Source organism: Pinus tabuliformis, chromosome 1_2 (genome assembly GCF_031772625.1).
Source record: "Pinus tabuliformis cultivar Carrire ecotype Pingquan chromosome 1_2, CPIR1, whole genome shotgun sequence".
Taxonomy (NCBI): Eukaryota; Viridiplantae; Streptophyta; class Pinopsida; order Pinales; family Pinaceae; genus Pinus; species Pinus tabuliformis.
This window is the reverse complement of record NC_142298.1, coordinates 1129351528-1129368517: the sequence shown is the minus strand read 5'-3', so window position 1 is coordinate 1129368517 and position 16990 is coordinate 1129351528. Positions and strand designations below refer to the sequence as shown.

Here is a 16990-nt window from a genome sequence, read left to right as displayed (position 1 = left end):
TACTGCATTTATGGAAACAATTCAAAAGCTACATGGAAACCCAAAGATTATTGTAAGTGACAGAGATCCCATTTTCACTGGAAATTTTTGGACAGAATTATTTTCTTGTCTTGGTACTCAGTTAGCTCATAGCTCATCTTATCATCCTCAATCTGATGGGAAAACTGAGATAGTAAACAAATGTTTGGAAGGATATCTTCGTTGCTTTGTATCTGATAAACAGACACAATGGGTCAAATGGTTGCCTCTGGCTGAATGGTGGTATAACACTTCCTTCCATACAACAACAAAAATGACCCCATTTATGGCACTTTATGGATATCAGCCACCATCCATCACATCATATTTAAGAGAAAATTCTAAGGTTCAAGTAGTGGAACATCACATCAAACATCAACAACAAGTCCTCCAACTCTTAAAGGATAACCTCGTGTTGGCACAAAATAGAATGAAACAACAGGCAGATCAACATCGCAGTGAAAGAAGTTTTGATGTAGGTGATTTGGTATTCCTACGGCTACAACCATATAAGCAAATTTTGTAGGAATTTACAGGGTAAGTTACTCAGAAAGAACACCAAAAGGACACCGCTCACAACCAGATCTCAAATCAATACACCAGTATTTTTGACGTGGTTAAAACCCTCAAAGTGCAAGGAGGGAAACAGTCCACGGCCTGTCCCAACGTGGGTACTACAGGCAATTTATTAATCAAAGAATGAAAATTTACATAAGCTTCTCTCATGCACGGATTACCCGAACAATGACCCTCCATGCGCTTTAAATAGAACTCATGGACCAATCGGGTGTCAAGCCACGGATCAAGTGTCGGTAATACCGAGGTGAGAGTGAACCGTCGGATCACTACATATCGTGACCGTCGGATTGTAAGTTACAAAATGTACAACGGTAAAGAAACACACTTTACCTAACTCTAACCTAACTCTATACTAGACCAAGTTGAACTTAACTATATCCTATGTGTCGGAATATCCTAACATCCCCCCTTAAGAACAACTTGGGATAGGATTGAAGGATTTACAAATATGACACAATAGGAGAAGGAAGGAGGCACTAAAGCCTATCCCCCCTTAGTGACAACTTCCTGAACTCCAAGCATATATCGAAGTTTAGTGAACTTCGCCTCTGTGAGAGCCTTTGTGAAGATGTCTGCAACCTGATCATCTGTTGGACAATATTGCACTTCAAGAACATGGTCATGAATGAGCTTTCTGATGAAGTGCATGTGTAGTTCAATGTGTTTGCTGCGCTGATGCTGGACTGGATCTGTTATGTACCTAGGGGGGATAATATGGGGTACCAAGGGTGGTACCCAAGATAATAATGTAATAATGGGATGGGCCATATTAATAAATAAGGTGGTTAACCCATGTCATGTAAGGGACCACAAGTAGTTAATAATAATGTAATGGGCTCATGGTATTAGTTGATGGTATAAGGAAACCATGGTAATGGTACATGGTATTGTATGTATGAGGCCTATATAAAGGCTAGAGACTCCACAATGAAGATGAAGACGAAGATGAAGATGAAGAGAAGTATTGTTGTATGAACAGGCATATGGCTTGTGGAGTGTTCTCCTTCCTTAAGGAGTGAATGTATGGTGTTGCCCTACCTTAAGGGTTTGATCAATAAAGAATCATTTCATATTATCTTTGGGTTTATTTGCATTGTCTTGTATTTTCTTATCAGATCTATAATATTTCTGGGTTAGAGCTAAAACAATTGGTATCAGAGCTCTTTCTTGGGCAAACGGTGGGAGCATTTTTTTTTTCATTTTTGCAGGGATTTTTTGGGTGGCGAATTTGCAGATCAGATCTGTACGTTTTGGTGTAAGATCTGCAGAATCTAATTACAGATCTGTATTCCTTGTGCAAAAATAGCCAATTTCAAAAAAAAAAATCAGTTGAATCGGAGCCCGGATGAAGGAGATATCGCTGATCTAAAAATCAGTGGGGTTGCAGACAATTTTCAGGGCAGCGACTTTGCGGCGCAGATCTAGACGTCCTGGAACAAGATTTGCAAAATCTAATTGCAGATCTGGATTCTTTGGGAAAAAACATCCAAATTCAAAAAAAAAATCAGTTGAATCGGAGTCCGGATGAAGGAGATATCACTGATTTAAAAATCAGTGGGGGTTTTAGACAATTTTCAGGACAGCGAGTTTGCGGCGCAGATCTAGAGGCCTTGGTGTTAGATCTACAAGATCTAATTTTAGATCTGGAATCTTTGTGAAAAAACACATGATTTCAAAAAAAAAAATCAGTCGAATCGGAGTCCGGATGAGAGAGATATCGCTGAACTAAAATCAGCTCTTTTTGCAGAAATTTTGGATTACGGCGGGAGAGTAGCAGCGCAGATCTGGAATTTCAAGTGCCTGGATCAAGATTTCTATCACATGGGCAGATTCAGAATGGTTGTTCCATTTCCAAAAATAGGTTATAATAGAGATTCTGAGAAATATTGACAGATTTGTGGCCATTTCAAATTTTCGCCAAGTTTTTTCAAAACCCTCTTCATGGCTTCTGGCAAGGCTCGATTTTTTACAGGAAATGATGATGGTCCTACAATTGAAGAATACATAAAACAAGAAAAGTCAGCATCGGGAAAAAATTGGAGGAATGTATTTTGTTTGGGTTTCGTAGATGAGGCTTACAAATGGTATCTCTCACTTGATAACAAACAGTGGACCAAACTCTCAGATGCAGAATTTGAAAAAGTCTTTTTAGACAAATGGTCTCGAGCTAGAAAAAATGAGAATGAGACACATAAAGGGTTAATTCCTACTGGTATATCCTTATTGCATATTCATGGATTGATTCAGAAAGAGAAGATCATTGTTTCTATCAATCCTAGTTGTAAATATAATTTTATCAGTGTTAATTTGGCAAAAAAATTGCAAGTCCCAGCAAAACAAATGGAACATACACAGGGTGATGATAAGGATGTTCAAGTGTACAAGGATTTGAAGATTTCTATGGATAAATATGTGTTGCATGGTGATTTTTATGCTTCAGAGATGGATAACATGGATGTTGTTTTGGGATACCCTTGGATGGAATCCATGGGTACTATCAATATTAATGTGCAGAAGAAATTCCTGAAGCTCTGGTATAAAAAGAAGAAAATTACATTACAGGATATTTCCATCCATAAACAGGTAGAGCACATGGAGGCTGAAGCAGAAGATGTTCAAGGGACTGACATATCAGATGATGAGCCTTTGATGATCGACAATCAAACACAAACAGAGGCTGCAGAAGAAAAGGTTACAGGTGATGATACATCAGAGGAGGGCTCAGTGGTTGAAGTCATATTGAAAAAGAAGACACCACAACAGGCACCACAACAGGGTGAAGTCAAGCAAAAGCCATCGTGGGTTAAAACTTCAACATATCATCACCCACATCACCCCGCAAGATAACCATCATGGAAACCAAGTAGTCACATGATGGATATAAAGGAGAGAAGATCCACCCACAACACATCAACACAGAAGAGCTGCCACGGTCAAATTCCATCTCAAGCGAGCGAGGCACCAGCGAGATCGAAGGTTCACCTTTCTCTTGGATGGCTAGATGCACGTGCATGGTATCAGTGGACTACTCTTTTGAGTAGATCTTATTATTTATGTTCTTCCCATGTTTCGGGGACGAAACATGTTTAAGGGGGGTGGAATGTTATGTACCTAGGGGGGATAATATGGGGTACCAAGGGTGGTACCCAAGGTAATAATGTAATAATGGGATGGGCCATAGTAATAAATAAGGTGGTTAACCCATGTCATGTAAGGGACCACATGTAGTTAATAATAATGTAATGGGCTCATGGTATTAGTTGATGGTATAAGGAAACCATGGTAATGGTACATGGTATTGTATGTATGAGGCCTATATAAAGGCTAGAGACTCCACAATGAAGATGAAGACGAAGATGAAGATGAAGAGAAGTATTATTGTATGAACAGGCATATGGCTTGTGGAGTGTTCTCCTTCCTTAAGGAGTGAATGTATGGTGTTGCCCTACCATAAGGGTTTTGATAATAAAGAAGCTTTTCTATCTATTTTGATCTTGTTATTTCTTGGGTTTATTTCTGTTATCACATATCTTTGGATCAGATCTAAAACCCTTATGGTAGGGCAACACCATACATTCACTCCTTAAGGAAGGAGAACACTCCACAAGCCATATGCCTGTTCATACAATAATACTTCTCTTCATCTTCATCTTCGTCTTCATCTTCATTGTGGAGTCTCTAGCCTTTATATAGGCCTCATACATACAATACCATGTACCATTACCATGGTTTCCTTATACCATCAACTAATACCATGAGCCCATTACATTATTATTAACTACTTGTGGTCCCTTACATGACATGGGTTAACCACCTTATTTATTACTATGGCCCATCCCATTATTACATTATTACCTTGGGTACCACCCTTGGTACCCCATATTATCCCCCCTAGGTACATAACAGGATCTTTGCATAGCTGAATGGCACTTTGATTATCACACCAAAGTGTGGTTGGATGCTGCTGCTCAAAGCCAAACTCTGATAGGATCTGACGAAGCCACAAGGCTTCCTTACTAGCTTCCACGGCACCATGATACTCTGCTTCTGCTGACGAAAGAGAAATGGCAGCCTGTTTCTTACAAGCCCATGTAATAGGTCCTGAACCAAGAGTGAAGACATAACCGGCAGTAGACTTCCGATCATCAGGGTCACCAGCCCAATCAGAATCAGTGAAACCAACTAACAGAGGAGCTGCTTTGGCACTGTAATGAATCCCAAACTGTACTGTACCTCGAACATAACGAAGTATTCTTTTAGCTGCTTTCCAATGACTTTCACGGGGGTTTTGCATAAAACGAGCAACAAGGCCAACAGCAAAGGAAAGATCAGGACGAGTATGGGTTAAATACAAGAGTTTTCCGACAAGTTGACGGTATAAGGTAGCATCAACTTCAGGAGAAGTACAAGAGACTGAAAGTTTGACTCCAGACTGAAAGGTAGAAGGGGCTAGCTTACAGTCTTCCATGTGAAAATGACGAAGAATATCACAAGCATACTTGGACTGGGAAAGGAAAATACCCTCCTGGGATTGCAAGACTTGAAGACCGAGAAAATAGTGTAAGTGTCCTAAGTCTGTCATTTGAAATTTCTTTTTAAGGCTGGACTTCACATGGTTTATAAGGTTGGGATCACTACCAGTAAGAATAAGATCATCAACATAAAGAACAAGGATGATAAGAGAGTTGCCCACTTTCTTGGTGTAGACAGTATTGTAAGAATGACACCTAGAAAAGCCAGATTCTAAAAGAAAGCTATCCATTTTGGCATACCAAGCCCAAGGAGCTTGCTTGAGGCCATAAAGGGATTTCTTAAGTCGACAAACAAGGCTGGAGTTTGTTTGTATGAAGCCAATGGGTTGTTCCATATAGATTTCTTCCTGCAAGTCCCCATGCAAGAAGGCAGATTTAACATCCATCTGATGGACTTCCCATTTTAAAGAGGCAGCAAGGGAAAGAACAAGGCGGATAGAGTTCATTTTGGCAACGGGGGAGAAGGTTTCAGTGTAGTCAATGCCTTCAACCTGTGAAAAGCCCTTAGCAACGAGACGAGCTTTATGTTTATCAACTTTCCCATCTGGTCCATACTTGGTTCTGTAAACCCATTTACATCTAACAAGTTTGCGTCCCTTTGGTAGAGGAACAAGATCCCATGTATCATTTGTCATCAATGAATGATATTCTTCATTCATAGCTGCTTCCCAATGTGGATGGCCTGAAGCTTCTGCAAAAGTTTCAGGATCATGATTTACTAGAGCTTGAGCCAGTAAAGAAGAGGCTCTTTCAAACTGAGAACGTGTACGTCGCTGATCTGTAGGATCACCGGCAAGATCACCTGCTGCATCCCGAGTAGCACGGACCCATCGTGGAAGTTGAGGATCCTGAGAAGGTGGGGGAGGATTATCATCCTCGCTTTCATCATCTGAAGAAGAAATGTTTTCAAAAGTAGAAGAGATAGGAAGAGGTGGCACATCCGCCGGACTAGGCTCGCAGGCCGATTTATTTTCATCAAACTTTACATCTCTTCTAATGATAACATTTTTGGACTTAAATGGAATAAGTCTATAACCTTTTACATCTTCAGAATATCCAACAAAAGTACATTTCTCACTCTTAGGTTCTAAAGCTTTATGCTTTTCATCTGGAATATGGGCCCATGCTTCACTTCCAAACACACGAAAGTGACTTACATCTGGTTTAATGGAACTCCAAGCTTCTTCTGGAGTGATATTCTCTAGAACCTTAGTAGGAGTGCGATTGATTATATAATTTGCACAATTAATTGCTTCGGCCCAAAAACTAAGACTGAGTCCTTTAGATTGCAGCATACAATTAGCCATTTCCTTTAAGGTGCGATTTTTCCTTTCAGCTACACCATTTTGTTGTGGAGTGTATGGAACAGTATGTTGCATTTGAATTCCATTTTCGGTGCAAAAGTTGATGAATGTGTTTTTAACATATTCTCCACCATTATCAGTTCTTAGCTTAAGAATTTGATGTCCAGATTGTTTTTCAACAAGGGCTTTGAAGGCCAAAAAGGTGTTAAATACTTCGCTCTTGAGTTTTAAGAAGTATACCCAAGTGCGTGTGGAGAAATCATCAATGAAAGTTAAGAAGTACTTGCAGCCAGAGAATGAAGCAACAGGAAGAGGACCACATAAATCACTGTGCACAAGCTGATCTCAAATCAATACACCAGTATTTTTGACGTGGTTAAAACCCTCAAAGTGCAAGGAGGGAAACAGTCCACGGCCTGTCCCAACGTGGGTACTACAGGCAATTTATTAATCAAAGAATGAAAATTTACATAAGCTTCTCTCATGCACGGATTACCCGAACAATGACCCTCCATGCGCTTTAAATAGAACTCATGGACCAATCGGGTGTCAAGCCACGGATCAAGTGTTGGTAATACCGAGGTGAGAGTGAACCGTCGGATCACTACATATCGTGACCGTCGGATTGTAAGTTACAAAATGTACAAAGGTAAAGAAACACACTTTACCTAACTCTAACCTAACTCTATACTAGACCAAGTTGAACTTAACTATATCCTATGTGTCGGAATATCCTAACAAATTTCCCTCAAGCAAGCTAAGAAGGATAATAAATTATCACCAAAGTATTATGGTACATACAAGGTGTTGCAAAAGATTGGTACTATGGCATACAAATTGGAGCTTCCTGCAGCTTCTCGAGTGCACCCAGTTTTCCATGTTTCATGTTTAAAGAAGGTTATAGGCGACAAGCTCCCAGTTCAAACAATATTGCCAGAACTTGACGAGGAAGGAAATATTATATTGGAACCGGAAGCAGTCACAGAAACAGGAACTCAACAGCTACGAAATCGATCAATTTCGAAGTATCTCATCAAGTGGAAGAACTTATCCGCTGAAGATTCCACATGGGAGGATGAGAATTTTATATAGAAGCATCCAGAACTACTCAAGCGTTGAGGACAACACTTTTTTGAAGGAGGGGGGCATGTTAGGTCCCTATAATACTAGTGATTACCCCATTACTATTGTAGTTGTATCCATTATTAATATTGTTGTGCCCCTATTTTCCCCATATTGTTATTACTGTGCCCCATAGAATCCCTCCATTGTTATTTTTGTGGCTTTATATTATTATTGTTAGGTCGGCTAGGTTATATTGTGACTCCTTAGACTCCTATATATAGAAAGGAGGTTTTGTCATTTGAATCATCCAAGAATTGTTCATTTGTGTAATGTAAAGGAGGTTGCCCCTTTGAAGAGGCTGAATTCTAAGGCGTTCAACTATCTTTTCTTTCTTTTTGTGAGCTGGTTTCATAACAACAGTGATGTGTTTGGACCTGTGAAGGTTCCATCACTGGGTAAGTTTGTGTACTTTGTATCATTTATAGATGACTTCTCAAGGAATACATGGATATATTTCCTTAAGAAGAAATCTGAAGTCTTTGACAGGTTTAAATAATTTAAGGCTCTGGTGGAAAACTAGACAGAGAAGAAGATAAAGGTGTTGAGGACAGATAACGGTGGAGAGTTTTACAGTAAGGAATTTGAAGAATTCTGTAAGAAGTATGGTATAGCACGGTAGAAGACTACTCCATATACACCTCAACAAAATGGAGTTGCAGAAAGAATGAACAAGACGTTGATGGAAAGGGCAAGAAGCATGCTCAGTGGTGCCGGGTTAGGACAAGAATTCTGGGCGGAGGCGGTGGAGACAACATGTTACCTGGTCAACAAATAACCTTCATCAGCATTGGAGGATAAGACTGCACAAAAGGTATGGACTGGCAACAAACCCTCTCTTTAACATCTGAGGGTATTTGGATGTGATGCATATGTACATGTTCCAAAGGAGAAAAGAACCAAGTTGGATAGTAAATCTGAAAAGTGCATCTTTATTGGGTATAAGGATGGTTTAAAGGGTTATAAGCTTTGGAACCTAGTAACAAGGAAGGTTGTGTACAACCGAGATGTGATGTTCAGAGAGGTGAAAGATGTTATGAAACATGAAGTCCAACCAAAGGAACCTGAGAAGATAGAGTTTGAGCTAAAGGAGGAAGAATCAGACTCTATAGCAGAGGAGGAATCAGAAGATGAAGAGCCACAAACTCTGGGTGTGAGAAGATCAGTTTGAGAAATAAGGCAGCCAGAAAGGTATAGTCCATCTGCTTTCTATTCAAATTTTTCTTTGTCTGTTACTGATGATGATCCCAGAACTATGAAGGAAGTAGTAGATTCAGAGAATGGAAAACACTGGAAAGAGTCCACGGTAGATGAAATGGCATTTTTGCTAAAAAATGAGGCTTGGGATCTGGTGGAGTTTCCAGCTGGAAGGAAACCCATTGGTAGCAAATGGGTGTTCAAGAAGAAGACAAATGCAGAAGGAAAGGTGGAGAAATACAAAGCTCGGTTGGTAGCAAAAGGTTATTCCCAGGTGCCGGGAATTGATTTTGGTGATATTTTTTCTCCTGTTGTGAAGGTAACTTCTATTAGGTTACTTTTATCTGTTGCTGCTGCTTTTGATTTTGAGGTAGAACAAATGGATGTGAAGACAACATTTCTTCATGGGGATCTGGAAGAGGAAATATACATGAAGCAACCTGAAGGCTTTGCGGTGAAGGGTAAGAAAGAACTGGTATGCAAGTTAAAAAGTCTCTGTATGGGTTAAAACAGTCACCAAGGATGTGGTATCAGAAATTTGATACATTTATACGAGGACTTGGCTTCACCAGAAGCAAAGCAGATCACTGTGTGTATTTTAAATTAATTGGTGACCGTGTTATTTATCTGGTCTTGTATGTGGATGATATGTTGCTGGTTGGAAATGACAAAGAAATTATCCAGGATTTGAAGACCCAATTGTCCTCCAAATTCGACATGAAAGATCTTGGTGCTGCAAACTATATTTTGGGCATGGAAATTAAAAGAGATCAGGCAAAGAGGAAGCACTGGTTAAACTAGAGGAAGTACGTCGAGACAATACTGCTGAGGTTTAATATGCAGGATAGTAAACCGGTGAAGGTTCCTATTCCTGTAGGTGTAAAGTTATCTACTGAACAGTGTCCCAAGACACAAGAAGAGGAAGAGGATATGTCCCTTGTTCCATATGCAAGTGTCGTCGGTAGCCTAATGTATGTAATGGTCCGTACTAGACCAAACATTGCACATGCAGTGGGAGTATTGAGCAGGTTTATGTCAAAACTAGGGAAGGAGCACTGGACAACAGTGAAGCGGGTTTTCATGTATTTGTGTGGCATTAGTGATTATGGTTTGTGCTACCAAGGAAGAGCAGGATTGGACAGAGTGTTGGATATTCGTGGTTTTGTTGATGCAGATTGGGCTGGAGATCTGGATCAGAGAAGATCTACAAGTGGGTATGTATTTAACCTATTTAGAGGTGCAGTCAGTTGGATGAGTAAGAAACAATCTGTAGTGTCACTATCAACTACAGAGGCAAAATACATGGCGGCCACTCATGCAAGAAAGGATGCAGTTTGGTTGCAGAGATTGTGTTCAAGTATGGGCTTAGTACAAGGAGCTATAAGGATAGACTATGACATCCAAAGTGCAATTTTCTTGGCAAAGAACCCTGCTTATCATTCAAAGACAAAGCACATTGATGTTCAGTATCACTTTGTGAGGGATATGATAGAAGACAAAAAGGTGTTGCTGGTAAAGGTGGACACTTTGAAGAATACTGCAGATGCATTGACAAAATCTGTGAGCTCTAAGAAGTTCTCTTGGTGTAGAGAAACAATGGGCATTTCAGGGCTATAAAAATGACTAAGCTCTCCTATGGCCCCTTGCGGAAAGAAAACAACAAGTGGGAGAATGTTGGGTTGTGTTATATTCTTTCCATGACTAACCTATGTAGTGAACCGGGGGGTTAGAGGGGGGGGGGGGGGGGGTTGGTAGAGCCCCCCCTTCGTTGCGCTGATTACATAGTGGGGGGGTCACAAGGGGGTTTGAGGGGGGTGGGTAGCCCCCCTCTATGGGGTCTGGGGCAGTGCCCCGGGAAATTTTCTTTTTGGACCCTATATTAAGTTGGGAGAACCTACCTATGGTTTTCTTTCCATGGTTTTAGATGCGATGGTTTTCGGTCCATGGTATTGGATGCTTCAGCGTGTATAAGTATGTATTATAACATTGAAAGGAATATAATGAAAAATCAAGCTGGTTGTCCCGGTTTTGAGATCCAGGGGAAAATCTCTATGTATATGTGTTTTATGTGTTATGATCTCGCATTGTTTATTTTCTGTGTTTTAGAATTTGTAAGCAGGTAATTTTTGTACAGGGTTAAAACCTACAGTAATTGATACAATTAAGAAGCTTTTGAGTGGATCCTTAGTGGAGAAAATCTCCAAAAGTTGGAGATTGGAACTTGTTATTTCCCGTGTTTAGTTGCTTCTTATACATTTTCCTCTCATTCAAGATGTTTTGGTAATAAAGCGACAAACTTTTAGCTAATTTGGGTTTCCAAAATAGTAATATTTATTTGAATGAATCTTGGACATATGGAGAACAGACCAATCATAAAGATTCTTTACAATCCGTTGTGGATGTGGATAGCCATCCCCAATTGGGGTGATAGTCCACTTGGGAAAAGGGATTTGGAGGAGCACCTGCCACCTCACCTTCTCCCACTACAATTAATGGGGGGAAGGTGTTGCTTGCCCATCCATGGTAGTATGCATGCAAAGCATTAATTCGCATGTATAACCAGTTTGGAAGCATTATTTTCTTTGGAGTGTGATGGTTTTGTGTAAAGGAATTTATTTAAGATTCAAAGGGAGCACACCCCGCAATAGGTGGGAGGAAGCTTTCCCTTGGTCTACTCATAAATTTTAGAAGTTGGGCTCAGATTGATAACTATATGGGATGATATTGTATTTTTTCCTGTGGGGGGGTCATTGGCTTGCAGTAGGCTTGAAGCAAGACTTCATGATTGTTCCTAGAATTTTTTTTTATGGGATATGGAGGCTAATGGCTAGGAGATTGTGGTTATTGTTGAGTTTTTTGTTAGCGTGTTTGGATCATTAAAAGATCTGTTGTCCCTCAAGAAACCAATTTCTAGGATGTGGAGAAATTGTGCCTAAGACATTAAAGTTTTATTATGCATGTCACTCATTTGTATAAAGTGTCTTTATCTTGAGGAGTATGAAGAGCCTTATCTTAAAACCCTTGAAATATAGTTGAGATGAATATTTCATGATGCCATGTGGCACTGGATACAAATTTTGAGTGAAGAATACTTGGGAAGATTAAAGACAATATGCTATGTTTGACAGAAACTGTTATCTTTAACTTAGAAGAAATACAAAGAAAGAAGTTTTAAACATGGGAGTGATATTTTAAGGAAATTTAACTTTCTTTTGTTTTTTTTCAAATCTTAGACATGATATTTTATTTTTTGGTTTTTGAATAATATTGAAAATTTAAATGACAGTGTAGGCTACAACACCTAACTTCACTTGGGGATAGTGTTTTTGCCACAGAAGCAATAAGAACTGTAGATCAATTCCTTCACCTCAGGCATGGAGTCATGTATTTCTTCACCAAATTCAATTCTATGGAATTGTACAATGAATTCACTCCGGTATTTAAAATGACAAGGTGTATGTGACTCAGATCTGGAAATAATGTTTGAGGTACCACCCATTGACAGGTAGTTATAAAGTTTTACCATCAAGGTTCTCTAGGAGAAATGTATTATTTTCCCTTACCTCTGTAATCCTGAATGGTCCATACCAGAGAGGGTCAAACTTCCCATGTTTTCCCTTGTTTGCTCTCCTAGTATCCCACCTTAGCACTAGGTCTCCAGCTTTATAATCAATTTCTATAGCTTTTCTGTCAAAAATACCCTTCATTTTCTATTGATATATAATCAAATTATCTCTTACCTTATCTCCGCTTTCATTCAACTCCATTACCTTATTCATCCTTCTCACTAAAGCATTGAGTTCTTGTTTTGCCTCCTGAATCATTGCAATCACAGGCTTCACAAGCTGACTAGGGAATAGAGCTTGCATTCCACACACTAGCTCGAAAGGTGATTTCCTGTAGACCTTCTTGTAGTCATTCGGACGATCCAAAGAGAAAACCTCAATTTTGAATCCCAGTCCTTCTGATTCTTTGCAATGGTTTTTTTAGAATTTTCACCAATGTTTTGTTGGTGGATTTAGCCAATCCATTCCCTTAAGGGTGATAAGCTATTGAATGAGATAAAATAACATTATATTTCTGACAAAAAGCAACAAACCTGACTGAACTGAACACTTGAGCATTATCAGTTTTATTTTAACATGGCACCCAAATCTGCTGAAAATGTTTTCTTCTAAAAACTTCATCACCACTTGGTCATTTGCCTTTTTAGTAGGTATAGCTTCTACCCACTTAGTGAAATAATCAGTTACTGTAAGAATCCATTTATACTATCCACTCGAAGGTGGATTAATCTCTCCAACGAATTCTAGCCCCCATTGTCTGAATGGGTCTTCTATGAAAATTGAAATCAATCACAAAGGGGCCAACTTCTTCTTCTCAGTGAAAAACTAACACTTTTGACAGCCTCTGACAAACCTATATATATCACTAAATAAGGTAGGCCAATAAAAGCCTACTTGGAGAATTTTGTGTGCAGTGACCTTCCAACTATAATGGCCACCACACAATCTTTCATGATAATCCTTAATTATCTCTGTAGACTCATCTTTTGTCAAACATAACAACAAAATTCCAGCAGGATCTTTCCAATACAATCTACCCTCTACAATCACATATGGTTGTGCCTTGATTTTTAATGCTCTATATCTTGCTCTATCAAATGACTGAGGGCAAGAAAGAAAACATAAATAGTGAACTATGTGCTTATACCAATCTGAGCATAAAAATTTGTATCGGATCTTCATACCTAGCTTTGATTTATCTTCATTCTCTTTACTTGTCTCTTCATTTACAGGTGTTAATAAATTGATTCCCAAAGCCTGAAAGTTTGACTCAGCCAACATCTTCGCCAACCCCTGTCCTTTCACTAGTTTGGTTGGCTTTATTTCTAGGTCATATTCTTGGATCTTAGCTATCCATTTTCCTCTTTTACCCTCCACATCACTCTAGACTAGGACATCCTTCACTACAGCATTTGGCACATAAGCAATAATCTGTGACTGTAACACATAAGTCCTAAAGGATTTTAGGGCCTTCACCAAGGCATACACCTGATTTTCAAGAATATTGTATTTGAGTTCAACATCCCTGAGTACCTTACTAAAGAAAGCAACTGGCTGCTCTTTACCTTCATCATTTTTCTGTAGCAAAAGAACAACTATTGAACTAGGTGATGCAAATGAGAATATTTGAAAGGGCTTTTGATAATCGGGACTAATCAAAACTGGAGTTTCTTGTAATGCTTCTTTGATTTAGGAAAATGAATCCTTAACCTCTTTAGTCAAATGTACTTCATTCTCCTTTTTCAACATATTAGTAATATCTTTCACAATCTCAGCATAATTTGACATGAATCTCCTTAGAAAATTTATTTTTCCAAAAAATCTTTTAATAAATTTCTTACTTCTGGGCAGAGGTATCTTTTGTACAGTCTGTACCCTTGCTGGATCTATTTTTACTCCATATCTTGAAGCAATGTGTCCCAACAACTTGCCTTTTTCTAGAGAAAAAACAGATTTCTTGGGATTCAAAGATAGGCCATATTTCCTACACTTCTCAAAACTCTTTTTCAGATGTTCCAAATGCTCCTCATTTGACTTGGCGAAAACAGTGATATCATCCAAATATATTACCACAAACTTATCACCCACAAATTCAATGTCCCTAGCTCTTTGGAATGTTTCACCTACATTCATTAGCCCAAAGGGCATCTGAGAATACATGAAGGTACCTCAAGGGGTTGTAAATGCAGTCTTCTTCTGATCCTCCTTATCAACAACCACCTGATTATACTCGGAGAAACCATCAACCATTGACATTCTGAATGATCCAGTTACCTTTTGCAACACATGATCCATTTTAGGTAATGGATAGTTATCCTTTAAGGAGGTTCTGTTCAAATTCCTAAAATCCACACATAACCTTATTTCAGCATTTTTTTTCCTTACCGGTACAAAATTGGCCACCCAATCAGAGTATCGTAGTGGATCTATTATCTTGGCATCAAAAAGCTTCTTAACTTCTTTTTCAATTAATGGCAAAAGCAAAGGATTGATCTGCCTGAGTTTTTGCTTAAATGGTTTAATCCCTTCTTTCAAGGGAATCTTGTGCTGAATTATGTTCACATCATATGTCTTGAGATCCTCATATGACCAAGCAAAAACATCAGTGTACTTCTTAAAAAGCTCAATATACCTTTCTTTATAATTAAATGGAACTCCCTTAAACAATTTGACTAGCTTGGGCTCCTTCTGGGTCCCAATGTTGCAATCTTGGACCTGTTCATCCTAAGAAACTTTTTCTGAACCAACAACTACATCATCAGAACTAAAAATTATTTCCAAAGGGACAAGTCCTCTTGGAAAAACAATATCCTTCAATTGAATGCTCTTTTGATTAGCTATGGACTTTTTATAATCACTTAGTTATGCATTTTTTTGTTACTTCATCCCCATCTTGATTAATTTCGGTGCATTTAAAGTCTTCAATCATCATCAAGAACTCCTTGATTTACTAGTCATCCTTGAAAACCTGCCAATGCTTTATGTTATCTGGAACATACGGTTTGTACTTCATTTTGACCTCATGCCTCAGTCTTGGATTTATAGGAGGTTTGAAAGTATTGGTTGCAACAGCCAATGAGTCTACTAACATTTTCCCATCTCTTGGAACGAACTATATTTTGAAAGCATCAAAGAAATTCTCAACTAAATCCCAAAATTCATTTCTATATGCCCTGAGTCTAGGGTGTTTTGTTTGACAATTATTTTTTATCTGCTTTATAATCAATTATGAATATCCAAAAAAAGAGGTGGATTGAACCCCCATTTATTTTGCTGTCTGAAGAGAAATGATTAAGGATTCATACTCTGCCATTTTGTTAGTTGCTTCAAATTCTAATTTAAAAGAAAATGGCATTATGTTACATCTAGGTGTAATCAACAGGAAACCAGCACTTATCCCTCCTTAGATTAGGCACCATCAAAGAATCACTTCCATACACCTTCTATTTGCAGCTCTATATTTACACATGCTGAAGTTAGCTGCCTTTGATTATCTTCAGCAAGTTTTGCATTATCATGCAACATAAAACAAGAGAAATCATCTTTTTCTTGGCTGTACATAGGTGAATTACTTGCTCCATTCTTTGTAATTGTCTTAACAAACCTTGTTTCTCTATACAACCTTCTCTCTTCCCCACCAAAAACTGGTATAATAGCATAAGTAAAGTCCAACTTCAGAACTCCCCCCAATTTAGCCCCCCATGATCTAGATAGCAACATTCCAAACCTAGCAGGGATATCTGCTACTACTACATCCATTACTAAGCTTCTGGCTGGGATCTGGGCTAATGACACCACCATATCCTTAATGACACCAAGACACTTGACCTTATTTGAATCGAAGGAATATAGGTCTCTGCAGGGCTTAGTGATTTGTAAATTCAATTGTTTCATCACTGATAGTGGCATGAGGTTATGCGAAGCTCCAGAGTCGAGCATGCAATTATGCAAGATGAAGTCAAGAATCAATAAAGAAATGTAGAAAGGGGGGATTGAAGAATATACCTCCTCGACATGTGGGCGAAAAAGAACTACAAGTTTATCTTCTTGTAGATTCACATTATCATTCACATTTATGTTTTGAGACAAGTTGATAAACTCAGCTATTTCCTTTTTGTAAGCTGGATTCTTGACCAACTCTGTGAGAGGTACTTGAATTTTTATTTTCTCTAATTCTTTAGTGAGACTAAATGCATGGAGCTATCTTGCATTCCTTTCTGTTTCTTCTTCACTTCTCCTCATAATTGGAATTTCTTCTGGAATGGAAACAATTCTTTCTAAAGGAATTTTATCAGTTTTATCTTGGGAAGACTCACCTTGATGCATCTGAGTCTTACTATTTATACTCTGTTGTTGCTTTCCTTTATTCAGCTATTTTGCAGGCTATGCCTCTTGTGGAGTCGCCTTTTGTAAGGGAGCAGAAACCTGCTACTCACCTTCATTTTCTTGAACTCTAGATCTTTTTCTTGATCTCAAGTCATACTTCTTGTGCAATTCTTCCTGCATAAAATCAGTAAACTACTTCCAATACTCATCAATTTCATTTTCATCAAAAGTGACATCTGTTTTAGTATATTCTTCTTCAACACCTATTTCATCTTCGCCCCCTGCATACAATGTGGAAATATGATCATCATGATCTTTAGAATATTCTTTTGATGCTTCACCAGGA

At 38.7% G+C, this 16990-nt stretch overlaps 1 protein-coding gene across 1 annotated transcript in view; it reads left to right on the top strand.

Moving 5' to 3' along the window:
* Positions 1-16775, top strand: part of LOC149210132 (uncharacterized) — a 38023-nt gene extending 21248 nt beyond the window's left edge. Inside the window, 1 exon segment of the mRNA XM_089398885.1 lies at positions 16701-16775. Within this exon segment, the coding sequence (XP_089255011.1) occupies positions 16701-16775 (75 nt within the window).
* Positions 16776-16990: the final 215 nt, after the last annotated feature.